The sequence below is a fragment of the Giraffa tippelskirchi genome, chromosome 13 (assembly GCF_054371585.1).
Source record: "Giraffa tippelskirchi isolate mGirTip1 chromosome 13, T2T-mGirTip1v1.2.pri, whole genome shotgun sequence".
Lineage (NCBI taxonomy): Eukaryota > Metazoa > Chordata > Mammalia > Artiodactyla > Giraffidae > Giraffa > Giraffa tippelskirchi.
Window position 1 is genome coordinate 88,128,859 of NC_137287.1, and position 13,412 is coordinate 88,142,270.

The 13,412-nt window shown below is 49.2% G+C and overlaps 1 protein-coding gene across 6 annotated transcripts in view; it reads right to left on the reverse strand.

Moving 5' to 3' along the window:
* The window catches only part of PFKP (phosphofructokinase, platelet), a 51,522-nt gene that overhangs the window by 34,642 nt on the left and 3,468 nt on the right, over positions 1-13,412 (reverse strand). For all 6 annotated transcript variants that reach the window (XM_081558589.1, XM_081558591.1, XM_081558590.1 and 3 more), the window contains exon 2: positions 7,659-7,732. In XM_081558589.1, coding sequence (XP_081414715.1) covers positions 7,659-7,732 — 74 coding nt within the window. The remainder of the gene's footprint in view (positions 1-7,658; positions 7,733-13,412) is intronic.

Consider the following 13,412-nt stretch of genomic DNA (forward strand, 5'->3'; position numbering starts at 1 on the left):
TTGAACAAAACTGGCACAGTCTCCCAGCTGGTTATGGAGTAGATGGTGCCACACGTAGGGGTATTTCTAAGCATCTGTTAAACATGTTCTAATAGTGTAAAAGCTGGTCACCTGGGTGGTTTTCTCTTAAAAGAAATCTCATGAGTGCTGTTTAAAGACCCAGAGCAAAATTCCAATCTTGGGCTACGACAAAGTTGGCTTTTAAAAATTATTTTTTGGTCATGCCTGTAGGCTTGCCAGATTTTGGTTCTCTGACCAGGGCTCGAAACCTGTGCCCCCTGCAGTGGAAGTACAGAGTCCTAACCACTGGATTGCTAGGAAAGCCCCTAAAAATGTATTAATTTACCTTATTTTCTGGGAGGTATAATTTCTTTGGTGTGGGGATGGTATCACCTGTGTTTGCAAAAGCCCAGACTCAAATTTTAGATATTTACTATGTAGAGTCCTTTGTGTATCAATTGCACCTTAATAAAACTTAAAAAAAAAAAGATATTTGCAATAATTATACAAATTGAAGACAAAGATGAAAGTGAAGGAAAGTTACTGGTATTTTAACTCTACCTGGTGGCAACTTGGCCTTCATTTTTCTGACTACTCTTAAAAAGAAGATGTCTAATAGTCCCTTCTACTTGTAGTCCACTGAATTAGCTAACTTCTTTTATACAGAAGCTTTGAGACCAACTCTGCCCTGAAGCCAGGTAAGAGGCTCTGCTCCGTTCAGACTAGGCTGTTTCTTTTCTAAAAGAAAAGTGTCACATGGGTCCTCATATCTTCTCAACTTGGCAGTGCTTTTCCTAAATCCTGGACTCTTTGGGGAGCAACATGGTTTGAATGGCAAGCCTTTCAAGGACCAGAGGAGACAACTGCTAAAAAGCTTACCGGGCTTCAAAAGTATTTCCTGGATACTGTAACCACCTACATTCAGACGCTTCTCCAGGGGTCTTGAGCAAACACCCACGTTTGTTTCCCACAGAATGAAGGTTTCCCAAGTCAGTTCATCGTAAATAAAGCTTCTCATGTATAGCATTTGAGAGCCAGCACACAGATCGGCTCTGAACTGCTCAAGGGCCAACAAGTCCATGGTGCTGGACCAGCTGTGGGCACCAGAGAGGCGGGCGGGGACAGCTCTCCACAGGGACGGCTTTCGAGGTGCAGGAACGATGGTTCTATTCATCTGCAGGAGAGTCAGTGCCGAACCTTGAGACCACATACTCCCCACACCCAGGCCCAGGGCCTGCGCAGCCCCACCAGGTCCTAAAGGCTCAGACACTCCAGTCCAGAGGACCAGCCATCACCCCTGCTTGCTGACTTCACAGCTTAGGGGAAAACGCCCTTGGCTTTGTCCTCGGTGAGATGTGGTCAACTCCAAAATTCTCAGCAACTTGGAACAGGACAGTCACGGCACAGCCCTGCACTTTGTGCTTTTGAAAACTGATAATAAACCGATGTGATTTATTGAGCCCTCTGGCGTTATTAGATTTCTAAGCCAAAGCTCATAATACACAGTTCCTGGTAAACCAAAAGTCATAGCAGGATAAAGCCAGCCCTCTTATCTCAGTGACTTATGTGCTTAATTAGTGATATCAGCGGGTGGGGCGGAGGCAGGGGGAGACACGATCATTTTTGCAACTTGAGCACTAAAATGAGAGCTAGCGTTCGACGGTCTGAGGCCAAGGGAGTGATGCCTACAGCGTGGGGGTCAAGCCAGGTCACACACAAAGGATTCTGCTCGGCCCTGGTGGGGAGCAGCGTGTGGTTACAGAGGTGCCCCTCATGGCTCAGACGGTGAAGAATCTGCCTGCCGATGCAGGACACTCGAGTTCAATCCCTGGGTCAGGAAGATCTCCTGAAGGATGGCATGGCTACCCACTCCAGTATTCTTGCCTGGAGAATCCCATGGACAGAGGAGCCTGGTGGGCTATGGTCCATGGGGTCGCAAAGAGTCAGACATGACCGAGCAACTAACACTTTCATGCTCAGGGCTGTGATGGGTCACTACACCAGGTGGCCACAAGTCAGCCTCCTGCCGAGAAGGTGGGTCTCCTGCTGCGTCCCCCAGGTCACCGGCCTGCTGTGAATTAACTTAAGGAGATGGACCGACCTGGCACGGGGCATGTCGGCCGAAGGGCCAGGCAGCACTGCCTCCCTCTCAGCCACCCAGCGAAGCTTCTGCCTACCTCCCAGCACCACTGTGGCTGTTTTTAGTTAGTGGTTAAGGAGTTCTGTCTTTAAGGAAGTTAAAATGCAGAAACAGGAAGTGTAAAAACCTCAAGGAGATGAGACAATGGGACTGTGGTCATCTCCTTGGCCTTCACGGAACTGTTGAGGGGGCAGGCAGAGGCAGTGACCACGGGTGAGAGAAAAGGACAGGCGTGTCCTCAAAGCAGACCTTCTAACCTGCTCTCTGTGTGGGCAGCGGTGTCACCATCCGCCGTGCCCGCATGGCCCAGGACCACAGGACACCATCACAGTCACCTGTGTCCCCCTCCCTCCAGCTTCGAATCCCCTGCGGGGTGAGCCCCCCCACTACAAAGCAGAGCCTGGGCTTCTGGGCAAGTCGGCCCGCTCTGCCCTGCCTGGGAAAGTGAGCTTTGTTGCTGTTTAGTCACAACGTGGCAATTCTCACTTGAAAAACTGTGAAAGTGGACAGTTCATCATATCCAAGAAGAAAATAAAGTGTTAAATGGAGGCGAGGAAGGGAGACGGGGTTCCTCTAAAGCTTGTTCATGCTCCTACAACATCCGGCTGGGAAGCTCAGGCCCCAGGTGAGTGCAGTTCAGACTGCTAGCTGGTCTGAGGGGCCCCGAGCTCCGGTGAGAAAGCCACTCACTGGACCTCCTCTGACGGCTGGCGAGACGAGAACATTAACTGCTGGTCTTGCTCTGATGTCACTGTTCTTTTATAGTTCAAAGTCCTGCCTCGCCTAATGCACTTATAATGTATTGTCTGTAATAATAACATCAGCTGCTTAAAGTGAAGCTCCACTTCCAGCTTGTCTTCAATGTGTAGAGGATGATGGGTGAACCCTGATATTCACAAATGCTGGGCTTGAGCAGGGCAAGCCGCTAAGAGTTCCTTTAAAGAGGAAGACTTTTGCATTAGTCATAGTTAAAGAGCTATAACCAGAATGGTGACTTTTTTTAATCTTCGGTAAAGTGTTAGTCCCTCAGTCATGTCTGACTCCTTGTGACCTTGTGGATTATAGCCCTCCAGGCTCCTCTGTCCATCTCCTCTGGGGCTCTCCAGGCAAGAATACAGGAGGGGATAGGCATTCCCTTCTTCAGGAGATCTTCCTGACCCAGGGATCGAACCCAGGTCTCCTGAATTGCAGGCTGATTCTTTACCATCTGAGCCACCAGGAAATCTTTGGGAAAAGTGAAAGTCACTCAGTCGTGTCAGACTCTTTGCGACACCATGGACTATACAGTCCATGGAATTCTCCAGGCCAGAATACTGCAGTGGGTAGCCTTTCCCTTCTCCAGGGGATCTTCCCAACCCAGGGATCGAACCCAGGTCTCCTGCAGGTGGATTCTTTACCAGCTGAGCCACAAGGGAAGCCCAAGAATACTGGAGTGGGTAGACTATCCCTTCTCCAGCACATCTTCCCGACCCAGGAATCGAACCAGGGTCTCCTGCATTGCAGGTGAATTCTTTACCAACTGAGCTGTCAGGGAAGCCATCTTCGAGAAAACGAGCATCTCGTTTTGAGCTTGTATATTGAATGAAACACAACGAGACCATTTCCACAGCCAAAACCAGAGCAGCAGGCAACATACGGACTCTCCCTGCTCCACTTTTTATCCACCTAGACCTGGGACGGTCCACCCTGAGCAAAAGGCACGTGATGCACTTGTCTTCACTGCCTCCAAGAAGCTGAAGGCACCTGTACGTTTCTAAGGAAAAGTCCTATCTTAAGAAGGAGAAAACACAAATCTACAGCAGGCTAGGTGGAGAGAATGGGTTAATCCACACCCCGCCCCATCCCTCCCGGAAGGCGCCCAAGGGCTGGCATGCACCACACGTAGACGCGTCCCAGATTTACAGCAAGCCCTGTGGCAGCCAGACAGAACACGTCCGTGCCAGACCCTCAGCAGAAATACCAGTGTTTTCTGATCAATATCCTTCCCACATTCTTTCTGCCCAAGAAAAGCCAAAGCACCTTCATTTCAATAATTGATGCGGACCTGTTTAACTGTTTTGATGTTGGCAACCTCCAAATTTCCAGCTAAACTTAGAAACTCAACTAGCTTTGGGAAAATGTGTTGGATAAGTTACCAAATGATGCTTTAAAAAACGAACTCATTCTCTAAATTTGAGCCCTATTGGGTACAGGACAGTGGTCCCCAACCAGGGGACAACTGCTGACTTCTAGAGACATTTCTGGCTGTCACTGCTGTAGACTGGGGGTGGCCTGGCTTCCAAGGGGCTGAGGCAGGGATGCTCTAACCAGCATACACAGCCCAGCCATGCTCGCCACACCTGAATCCTGCAGGTGCCAGCAGTGCTACAGCCAAGAAAGAAGCCGTGTCTGTCGGGACGTGACCCAGACACATGGATGTCCACAGTCCTGAGATGGTCCACAGGGAGGTGAATCATCCGAGCCCCCGATTCTGCACCTGGCCACAACCAGCAGAGTCAGCGGCACCTAGAACATGATGACCCCTGCCTGGTTTGTGCAGAGAGTCCTTCCAAGTGCAGAAGGTGATGGACGAGGAAACAGGCCCAGAAGGTGAGCATGTGGATCTCCTGTCACTTGGCTATGGACGTGGGCCCTCAAACGTTCCCGCTGGCCTGCAGGTCAGAGACGTGCGGGACTCAGAAGCTGGGGTTTTCAGCAGCAGCACGAATGTCCCGGTCACCTGGCGCCGTCGGGAGTGTGAACAGGCCTTACCCACATCCTGGGACAGTCATGCTAGGCGGCGGGCACTGTCACAGGCAGCTCCATCAAGGACTGCTGCCCAAATGAACTTAGGCAAACTTCAGAGATTTTTGGATTCAGAATTGCAGGGTCCTCATCCTCACACCTGCAGTGAGGGATGACTGTATTCAGGGTGATGGTACTGATACCATTCATGCCCAGGCCCTGGATCAAAGCCGACTGAGAACTCCTGTCTCAAGTGGGCCCTGAGAGGAGGCTGACCCCAAGGACTCCCTTCCACAGGGGTGGAAAGAACAGGCCCCATTCACCAGAATCGCTCTCCTTTTGGGGTGGGGGAGGGGTGTCATGAGAAACATGGCATCACCTCCAAAGAGGCAATTTTGGTTCAACCGTACCCACCTATTTCTATTTCTATTTCCTTCCAGAATGTAAGGCCCTCAAGTTCTGGTCATTCGTAGTGCCGACCCCGAAAGGCAGCACTCAGCTGGACACCAAGATGCCCATAAAGTGATTATTATGAGAATTAGAGTCACCGGTACAGCTCTGCCCAGGGTTCTCTCTGACTTCTTCCTGACCGAGGAACTGCAGAATGCCCTGCTCCTGTGAAGGGGGTCTGTTCAGACTCAGGAGGCCTTGCGGCCCACCCGAGGGAGGGCAGGATGCCGAGCTCCCGGGGGCCCACTGTGCCCTCGCGCCCCCTCACCCCCACCCTGAGAGGTCATGAAGAGCTCGGCCCAAGGGCGTCAGCAGAGGACTCCGTTACCCATGAGGAAAGCGGCTTCTGGGTGTCAAGACTCCTCCAGAGAGACCTCACACCTCCTTTGAAGGAAGCCCAGGTGTGTGGAGGCCCAGGCCACCTGATACACTTCAATTCCTTCATTAAGCAAAGTACAAAGTCTGGTAGGTGTATGTCTGGGTACACCAAAATATCCCCTGAATACAGACACAGCCGCAGGACACGGTGCCAATTAGAGACAAACGAAAACCCTCAGCCTGAGAAGGGCGACTTCAAGTTGAGCAGTTACAGTGTGGGTTCCAGTACCCACAGACACCCTCTCCCCACCATCCCACAGTCACACCAGACACAGGTGCGGCCCCTGGCTGAAGGCAGGGCGTCACCAGCCCTCAGCATCAAGCCCTGTGGACGCGGGATGTTGAGCAGCGTCCCTGGCTCACGAAATGCCCCTCATCTTAGGAGGACCCAAAACCGTCTCCAAGGTAACAAAGCCTGGGGGTGAGACACGCCTCCATCACTGCTTTGCTGTGCATGCCAGCTCCTGTCCCAGCCCCGCCAGTGACTGAGAAGTGACACAGAGGAAGTGTACCACCCACAACTCCTCAGGTTCTCCAATGAAGTAACTCAACTGATTTCCCTCACCTTCTGGCAAGGCGGGCTTAAAGATCCCAGGAGGGACGGAACTACACCCCACCACCACCCTCACCAAGGGAGGAAACTAGGAGGACAGCTGGCCAGGCAATCAAAGGCTTCCTGGGGAACATGCTGGAACCAGAAGCTGGAGGACTGTTCATCTCCAGTGAGTCTGAAACAACATTATTACACGTAACAGAAAAGCCAGATCTGAGGGGGCTCTGCCCCCAGGACAGGTTTAACTGTGGTGTTCACACATCAGGAACTCCTATCAGCCCAGGCTGCGGGGCCCACACTCAAGTTCTAAGGCACACAACCCCGCCCCAAAGCAAAATAAAACAAAAGGGCAGTGGGCGAGAGAGGGAACAAAGGACCACTTTGGCAGGACCTGTAAGAGAACCATCCCTTTTAACCTGGCCAGATGCTGTATCCTGGGATCACAGCAATGATGCAAAGTATAGCGCGGCTTCAAATATTAATCTAGGGCTTGCTGTGTTAGGAGAGCTGAAAAATGGGTGGTGATCTATATAAATTTCGGTAGCATGAGAACACGAGGTAAATGATGAGACATCAGGTTGATGGAATTTTACAGACATAGAAAATTGTTACAACATAGTGGCAGGTAAAACATACAGTACACAAAATATATTTGCTATGATGTTAATAACGTAAATATTTCCTTCCAGTCTTTAACATAATACTACTAGGAGGAATCAGAATGAAATGCTAACAGTGATTTGGGAAGAATTAAGCAATTTTAAAAAACCATTCTCTAATTTCCATTTTTAGAAAGTTTTATTATATTTTATGAATTTAAAAACTAATGATAAGTTATTTTTTCTAATAGTTGTTGAAATAAACCATGTGGTCAAAGCTACAGGTGTGCCTTCCCGACAAACACAACTTACTTCTAAGCTGCCAGGACCTCAAAAACAGGATAATCAACCATCCCTGCTGTTTGCTTTCAGGTGCTCCATTTTGAAGTTAAGGCATAAACAGACACTAGGGAGGTAGCCTGGGTTTTACATTTATGATGAAAAGTTCAAAGAGGCTGCTTTCTCCCATTTACCTTAATGTTTATTCACATTCAGGCTGCATTTTCAGTGAATTTATCTATAGGGATAGGAACAAATAAATACGACCAGCTTGAGATCCTTAATCTAATAAGTTGATGTCAAAATGGCATTTTGAGCCCTGTTTCATTTATTTATTAGGAGCCCTGCTCCCTAAGACAAATCTCACAGACGTGCATCTAGACCAGGGGGTGTGACCCCAGCATCCCCAGGAGGCTCTCCTGGTACCTGGGCTCCCCTGCTGGTACCTTGTGTGCCCATCACCCCTTGCCTGTGGTCAGCAGCCCTGGACAGGGACGAGGCCCACAGAGAAAGCGGGACGAGACACGACACTGACCTCACAGATGAAGTACACCTTGGCGCCCACGTATATCCCCATGCGCACGACGGCCCGGACAGCAGCGTTCATGCCTGCAGAGGAAGGCAGACAGTCGTTATTGATGAGGCCCTAGTTAACTAACCGTGACAGTGGGAAAACCATGCACCCTCTCAGAAGGCTCCTCTTGTGAACAGTGGTCCCGACGTGAACCCCCAGGACTAGTGCAGGGAGCGGGGGACAGGAGTACAGAGACCAATGTGTCGCAGGCTGGACCGCAGGGAGCATCACAACGGAGCCGGGATGTTTGTTTAGAATTTCGCTGCAAACACACTTGGGACATGAGAGACCTCAATCTGGTATGAATCGGCAGGTGGGTGATTCCATCCAATTGCAGAACAACAGAGAGGAGAGATGCATTCTTATAGGTAGCCAAATTCAAAGAAAAAGGGACTGAAGAGGCCCATTGGTCTGGGGAGGAGATGAAACACTATCACCCACTGCCAGTGTTAAAGAATAAAATTTTAATCAGTGGCCTTAAACACAAAACAAATCACACAATCCTATTAAAAGAAAGCTCAAGTTAAACCAATATACTATAAGTAATACCTAATCAAGATAAAATTTAGGCCATTTTTCATATTTCCCCAGAGCCTTAATGGAAATAAAAAGTGCTACACCCCATTTTGATGGCATCATCAACTCAATGGACATGCGTTTGAGCAAACTACGGGAAATAGTGAAGGACAGGGAAGCCTGGTGTGCTGCAGTCCATGGGGTCACAAAGAATCAGACATGACTTAGCAACTGAACAACAAAATCACATTCTGCTTTCCACTGAAGCCCCATTTCTGGGCAGCTATCTGTGAAATGGACCATAATCTAGACCTACGTGAACAGGTCAGGATTTCCTGTCTCATCACCCCAGGTGATGAGTGAAGCCATCAGGAGGACAGTGAGAAGGGAGGACCATTCCTCTCTAAAAGGAGGCAGCCTTGAGTCTTGGAAAACTCGTTGCCCCTGGGCCCCCAAAGGTTTCAATCTGAATCCTTCATAAATTTAAATTTCAGGGACAAACATTGGGACTAAAGGTGTTGGAGAAGGTGGACTATAAAGTAAGCGGTGCTATAGGTAAATAAAGCAACAAATGAAGGCACCTGGGGTCCCAGGAATACACTCCACAGACAAGGAGACTAAGTTTGTATGTATTTGGAGGGTAAACTGGCTCAGAAGATGATTACGAATTTTCAAATTTCTTTGAACCAGGTCTGGAAATGTGGGATAAGACTGCTGCCTCTGAAAGGTGACAATTTTGAAAGGTTACCAGGTTCGTGAAGCTGAAAAAGCTGGAAATAAATCCACGTTAAACAAAAAAAATGCATGTTAAACAAAGAAACCCACGTTAAATAAATAAATACACACTAAATGTGGCTGTCCCACTGCTCCCAGCTGGGTGCTCACACCCGCCCATCTCACCACAGCCTCGGGCCTCGACCCCACGGCCTCGACCCCATGGACAAGCGAGCCTCCTCGTGCCCTCCCCACAGACCCTGTGATTCCAGAACTTCATTCTGTGGCCCTGGAATCAAGAGTCTGACCACCAAACACTGGGGCCCCACCAGCCCTTGATCACTGGGACGCCAGCACGAATGACACTGACTCCTGGCCGCCCCCCCCCCACTGCCGTCCCTTCTGAAGACCTCTTGGTGCTGGTGGGGAGTGTTCTACAGGCAGGAATAAAGAAGACATGGGGGATTTTAAAACATGCAAGCAGGGAAGACAGGGCAGGAGAAATGGAAAGCGGGAGACTGCCAGAGGTGACCCCAGGGGACCCCCAAGTGAAATAAAAACAAGCTGGGGTGACCCCTACCTGACCACCTTCATGCTGGCCCCGCGGCCTGAGTTCCTCCCCTGTCCCGTGGGGCTGACACGGACTCACCTGGGAACCCGACCTGTCCCCTTGGGGCTGGTCCCCTCAGCCTGCAGCAGGCCCCGTGAGGCGGGGTCTGGGGAGGGTCCCGAGCACCCATTTCTAGCAAGAAGATGGAAGCCCTGGCGTCTGAGCGGCTCAGTGCCCAGCCCCCAGGGCTTTTATTTGAGGGCAGTTAGAGTAATCTGCTGCAAGGCAGGCTTTTCCCAGCAGCCCCCGTGGCCCCTTCTGACTGGGCCCTGAGCAGAGCCATCCTGCTTGGGGCTCAGTGATGACCAGGGCTGAGTGCTCCGCACACCTGGGCGGGTGCGTCCACAAAGCCCTGGGGACCTGGTTGGTCCTCCTGGGAGCCCAGGGAGTCAGCCCCTGAGTGAATACATTAATAGCTGAGAGAACAAAACTAGTAAAAGGCAAAGCTGGGGTATAAGCCCTGCTCTTCCCCTTATTGTAATGTAAAACCCATTGTACTAATAACTGCCTCTAGAAGGAAGGAAACTTAGAGGAAAAAACGCCCATTGGGCCCGGTTTCTTGTGTAAATGTTTGTGGAGAGGCCAGCTGTCCGCTTGAACTTGGGGCTCACAGGGCAGGGCTGCTGCCTGGCGCTGGCCCTGCAGGTGGGTGCCTTCCAGAAAGTGTCCAGAGGACAGAAGCAGAGGGCAACAGGAAAGGCCAGTTTCCACCGGCCGTCTCTGCGACACACGAGTGGGGTCCAGGCTGGGCTTGGTGTCTGAGGCCTCCTGGGTGAGCAGCCCCAGGTTCCAGGGCACTCCAGCAGCTGTTTTTAGTAAACCTTCAGACACAGTCAGTTTCCTTCCTTTTCCTTTTGGTTTTGTTTTGGCAGCCAGGCCCCGTAATTCAAACAACCTCCATAACTGTTTCCATGGGAACCATCATCCTGCTACCAAGAAAGTGCCTTAGTCTTTGGAGAGTAACCTCTTCGTCCCTCGCAAAAATTAAAACCCTGGTCCTCAGGGAATGACTGGACTTGTTACGGGAACCAAAAATAAACCTTGAAAAACCCAGGGAGCAGCTAAGAGGGAAATGTGAGCAAATTAGGAGCGATAGAAAGAAGAGACTGTTAGACTGTCTTCCTGCCATGACATACCCTCAAGCAGCTTCTTACTAAAAGCATGGTGCATGTAAGATAGTCATTAATGTAACTTCTTCCTTCTGGTTGGGGAGGCCAGTGACCTCTAAGGGAAGCTTCTAAGATTCTGTTATGATAAAATTTAAACTTCGTGTAATTTATAAGAAATGAAGATTATGTTGATTCTAATAAAATAATTGGGGCTGTTTTATTTCCCCATGGTCTGAAAAGCCTAATAAACATCCTTGCTCAGCCCTTTTGGACTATGCTGAGCCGTTTCCCCTGCATATTTCTCAGGGCCCACAACCACTCCCTGACTAATTTCAACATTTAAATTCCCTTTTGAAAAATAAGATCCAGTGCTTAATCTTACTGGCTTCTCCCTGATACCATGGGGTTTTCACCTTTGTACCAAAGTGAGGACATCAGCACAGGTCAGAAAACAAACTTAAAAAGCAGTTTATCTTATCTTGCTCTTGCTACTGCAGCCCTCCACAAAGCTTTCCTGTTTTAGTAATTCAGGTGTGGAAAGGACAAACAGTCCATAGGAGAAGGTGTCCCTGTGACCAATTACCAACCTCGCCTTCTCAGCACCCTGCCGTGTCTAATCACCGAGCCCTGTGTCAGACACCAGTGAGACAAATCCCTGAGGGGTGTCAACTGTCTGTCCATCCAGGACACGTGGATGGGTGTCTTCTCTCTGCCGACACTGCTGCGCAATCCACTGACACAGTGGTGGACCTGCTAGCCTAGTGGGCTTCCCCCGTGGCTCAGCAGTAAAGAATCCGCCTACAGTGCAGGAGCCGCAGGAGACACGGGTTCGATCCCTGGGTCAGGAAGATCCCCTGGAGGAGGGCGTGGCAACCCACTCCAGCACTTGACTGGAGAATCCCATGGACAAAGGGGCCTGGCGGGCTACCGTCCATGGAGTCACAAAGAGTCAAGACACGACTGAAGTGACTTAGCACACACACACGCACGTGGTTGCCTAGTGGTTAGCATCCCAGGCTTTCACTGTGCAGGACCTGGGTTCAATCCCAGGTTGAACTGAGATCCCGAAAGCCATGTGGCAAGGCACACACAAAAAAAGAGTGCATTTGGTTAGTGAAGGCTTAATTCATCAAAATGACTTCATGAGAAAAGACAGCCAGAAGACAGACAGACTAGTCACCCCCATCTTGCAGAAGGAAGCAGTCCATTCTAGGTGAGGTTCCAGGAGGGAGATTCAGCAAACATCTGGCAACCTGCCAAGTGCCCCCAGTACTGCCCTGGGCGCCAGAAACACCCAGTGAATGGACACACGTCCTGGGCCGCAGCTTCCCACTGCAGCCACGTGGCCCAGTCAGCTCATCTCAGAGCTCACTTGCTCGTGTGTGAAACATATGAGTTACTGCATGGAAGCACTGGTGGCTACTGCTAAGCAAATGATCACTAAATGTTAGTTACTCTTTTTTGTTTAAATTTTATTGGAGTATAGTTGATTTACAGTGTTTTGTTTCAGGTGCACAGCAAAATGATTCAGTTACACGTATACATATATCCACTCCTTTTCAGACTCTCTTTCCTTATAGATTATTACAGAATATTGAGTAAAGTTCCCTGTGCTATAGAGCAGGTTCTTGTTGGTCATCTATTTTATATATAGTAGTGCGGGTATGTTAATCCCAAACTCCTAATTTATTATCCTCCCCCTCGTTTCCCCTTTGCGCACCATAAATTTGTTTTTGAAATCTGTGAGTCTGCTTCTGTTTTGTAAATAAGCTCATTTATGTATTTTTTAAAAAAATTAGATTCCACACGAGTAATATTGTGTATTTGTCTCTCTCTGTCTGACTTGTTCAGTCGCAAAGCCATGCTTAGTATGATAATCTCTAGGTCCATCTGTTGCGCTGCAAATGGCATTATTTTGTTCTTTTTTTTATGGCTAACCCTTCCTATTAGTAGAAAGGCTTATACAGACTTCATCTACATGTTGTTGTTGTTCAGTCGCTAAGTCCTGTCCAACTCTTTTCCACCCCATGGACTGCAGCACACAGGCTTCCCTGTCCTTCACTATCTCAGAGTTTGCTCACACTCACGTCCATTGAGTCGGTGATGCCAGGCAACCATCTCATCCTGTCGCTCTCTTCTCCTCCCGCCCTCAAGCTTTCCCAGCATCAGGGTCTTTTCCAATGCTTTGCATCAGGTGGCCAAAGTACTGGAGCTTCAGTTTCAGCATCAATCCTTCCAATGAATATTCAGTGTTGATTTCCATCAGCTTTCTGTAAACACTGGCTTATTTTGCTATAGGTCAAAAAGGACTCCATTTTTCTGTTCAGTCTACCCTGTAGGTCCATTTCTCTGCACTTTCATCTGTACCGGGCCGTCCAGAAGCCCTCAATTTGAGTCTAAGGCAAGGAGTCATTTTCGGCATATGACACAGTCTTGCTTCGGGAGTGGGTACCTTGTTATGGTAAGTCTGTGCACTGACCTGAAACTTATTGTAGGTTAAAGTGAAAATCAGCTGAAATTTGCAGACATTCCTTGTGACAATGAAAGCAACCCAAAGAATGAAAATAATAATAATTAGCCTTAGAAATAGTCTTCCTCTGTGGCCAGGGCTGGGGGAGTCAGGAATATAGCTGGAGGATTTTCGTTTTGTTCAACAATCATATAATATAAATTCCATTGGAAATAAGCACTTCATCACTTCAGTCTCAGATGTGACATCAATTTAGCCACCCTGTTGCTCTCATTGTACAAACGCATTTTATGTTC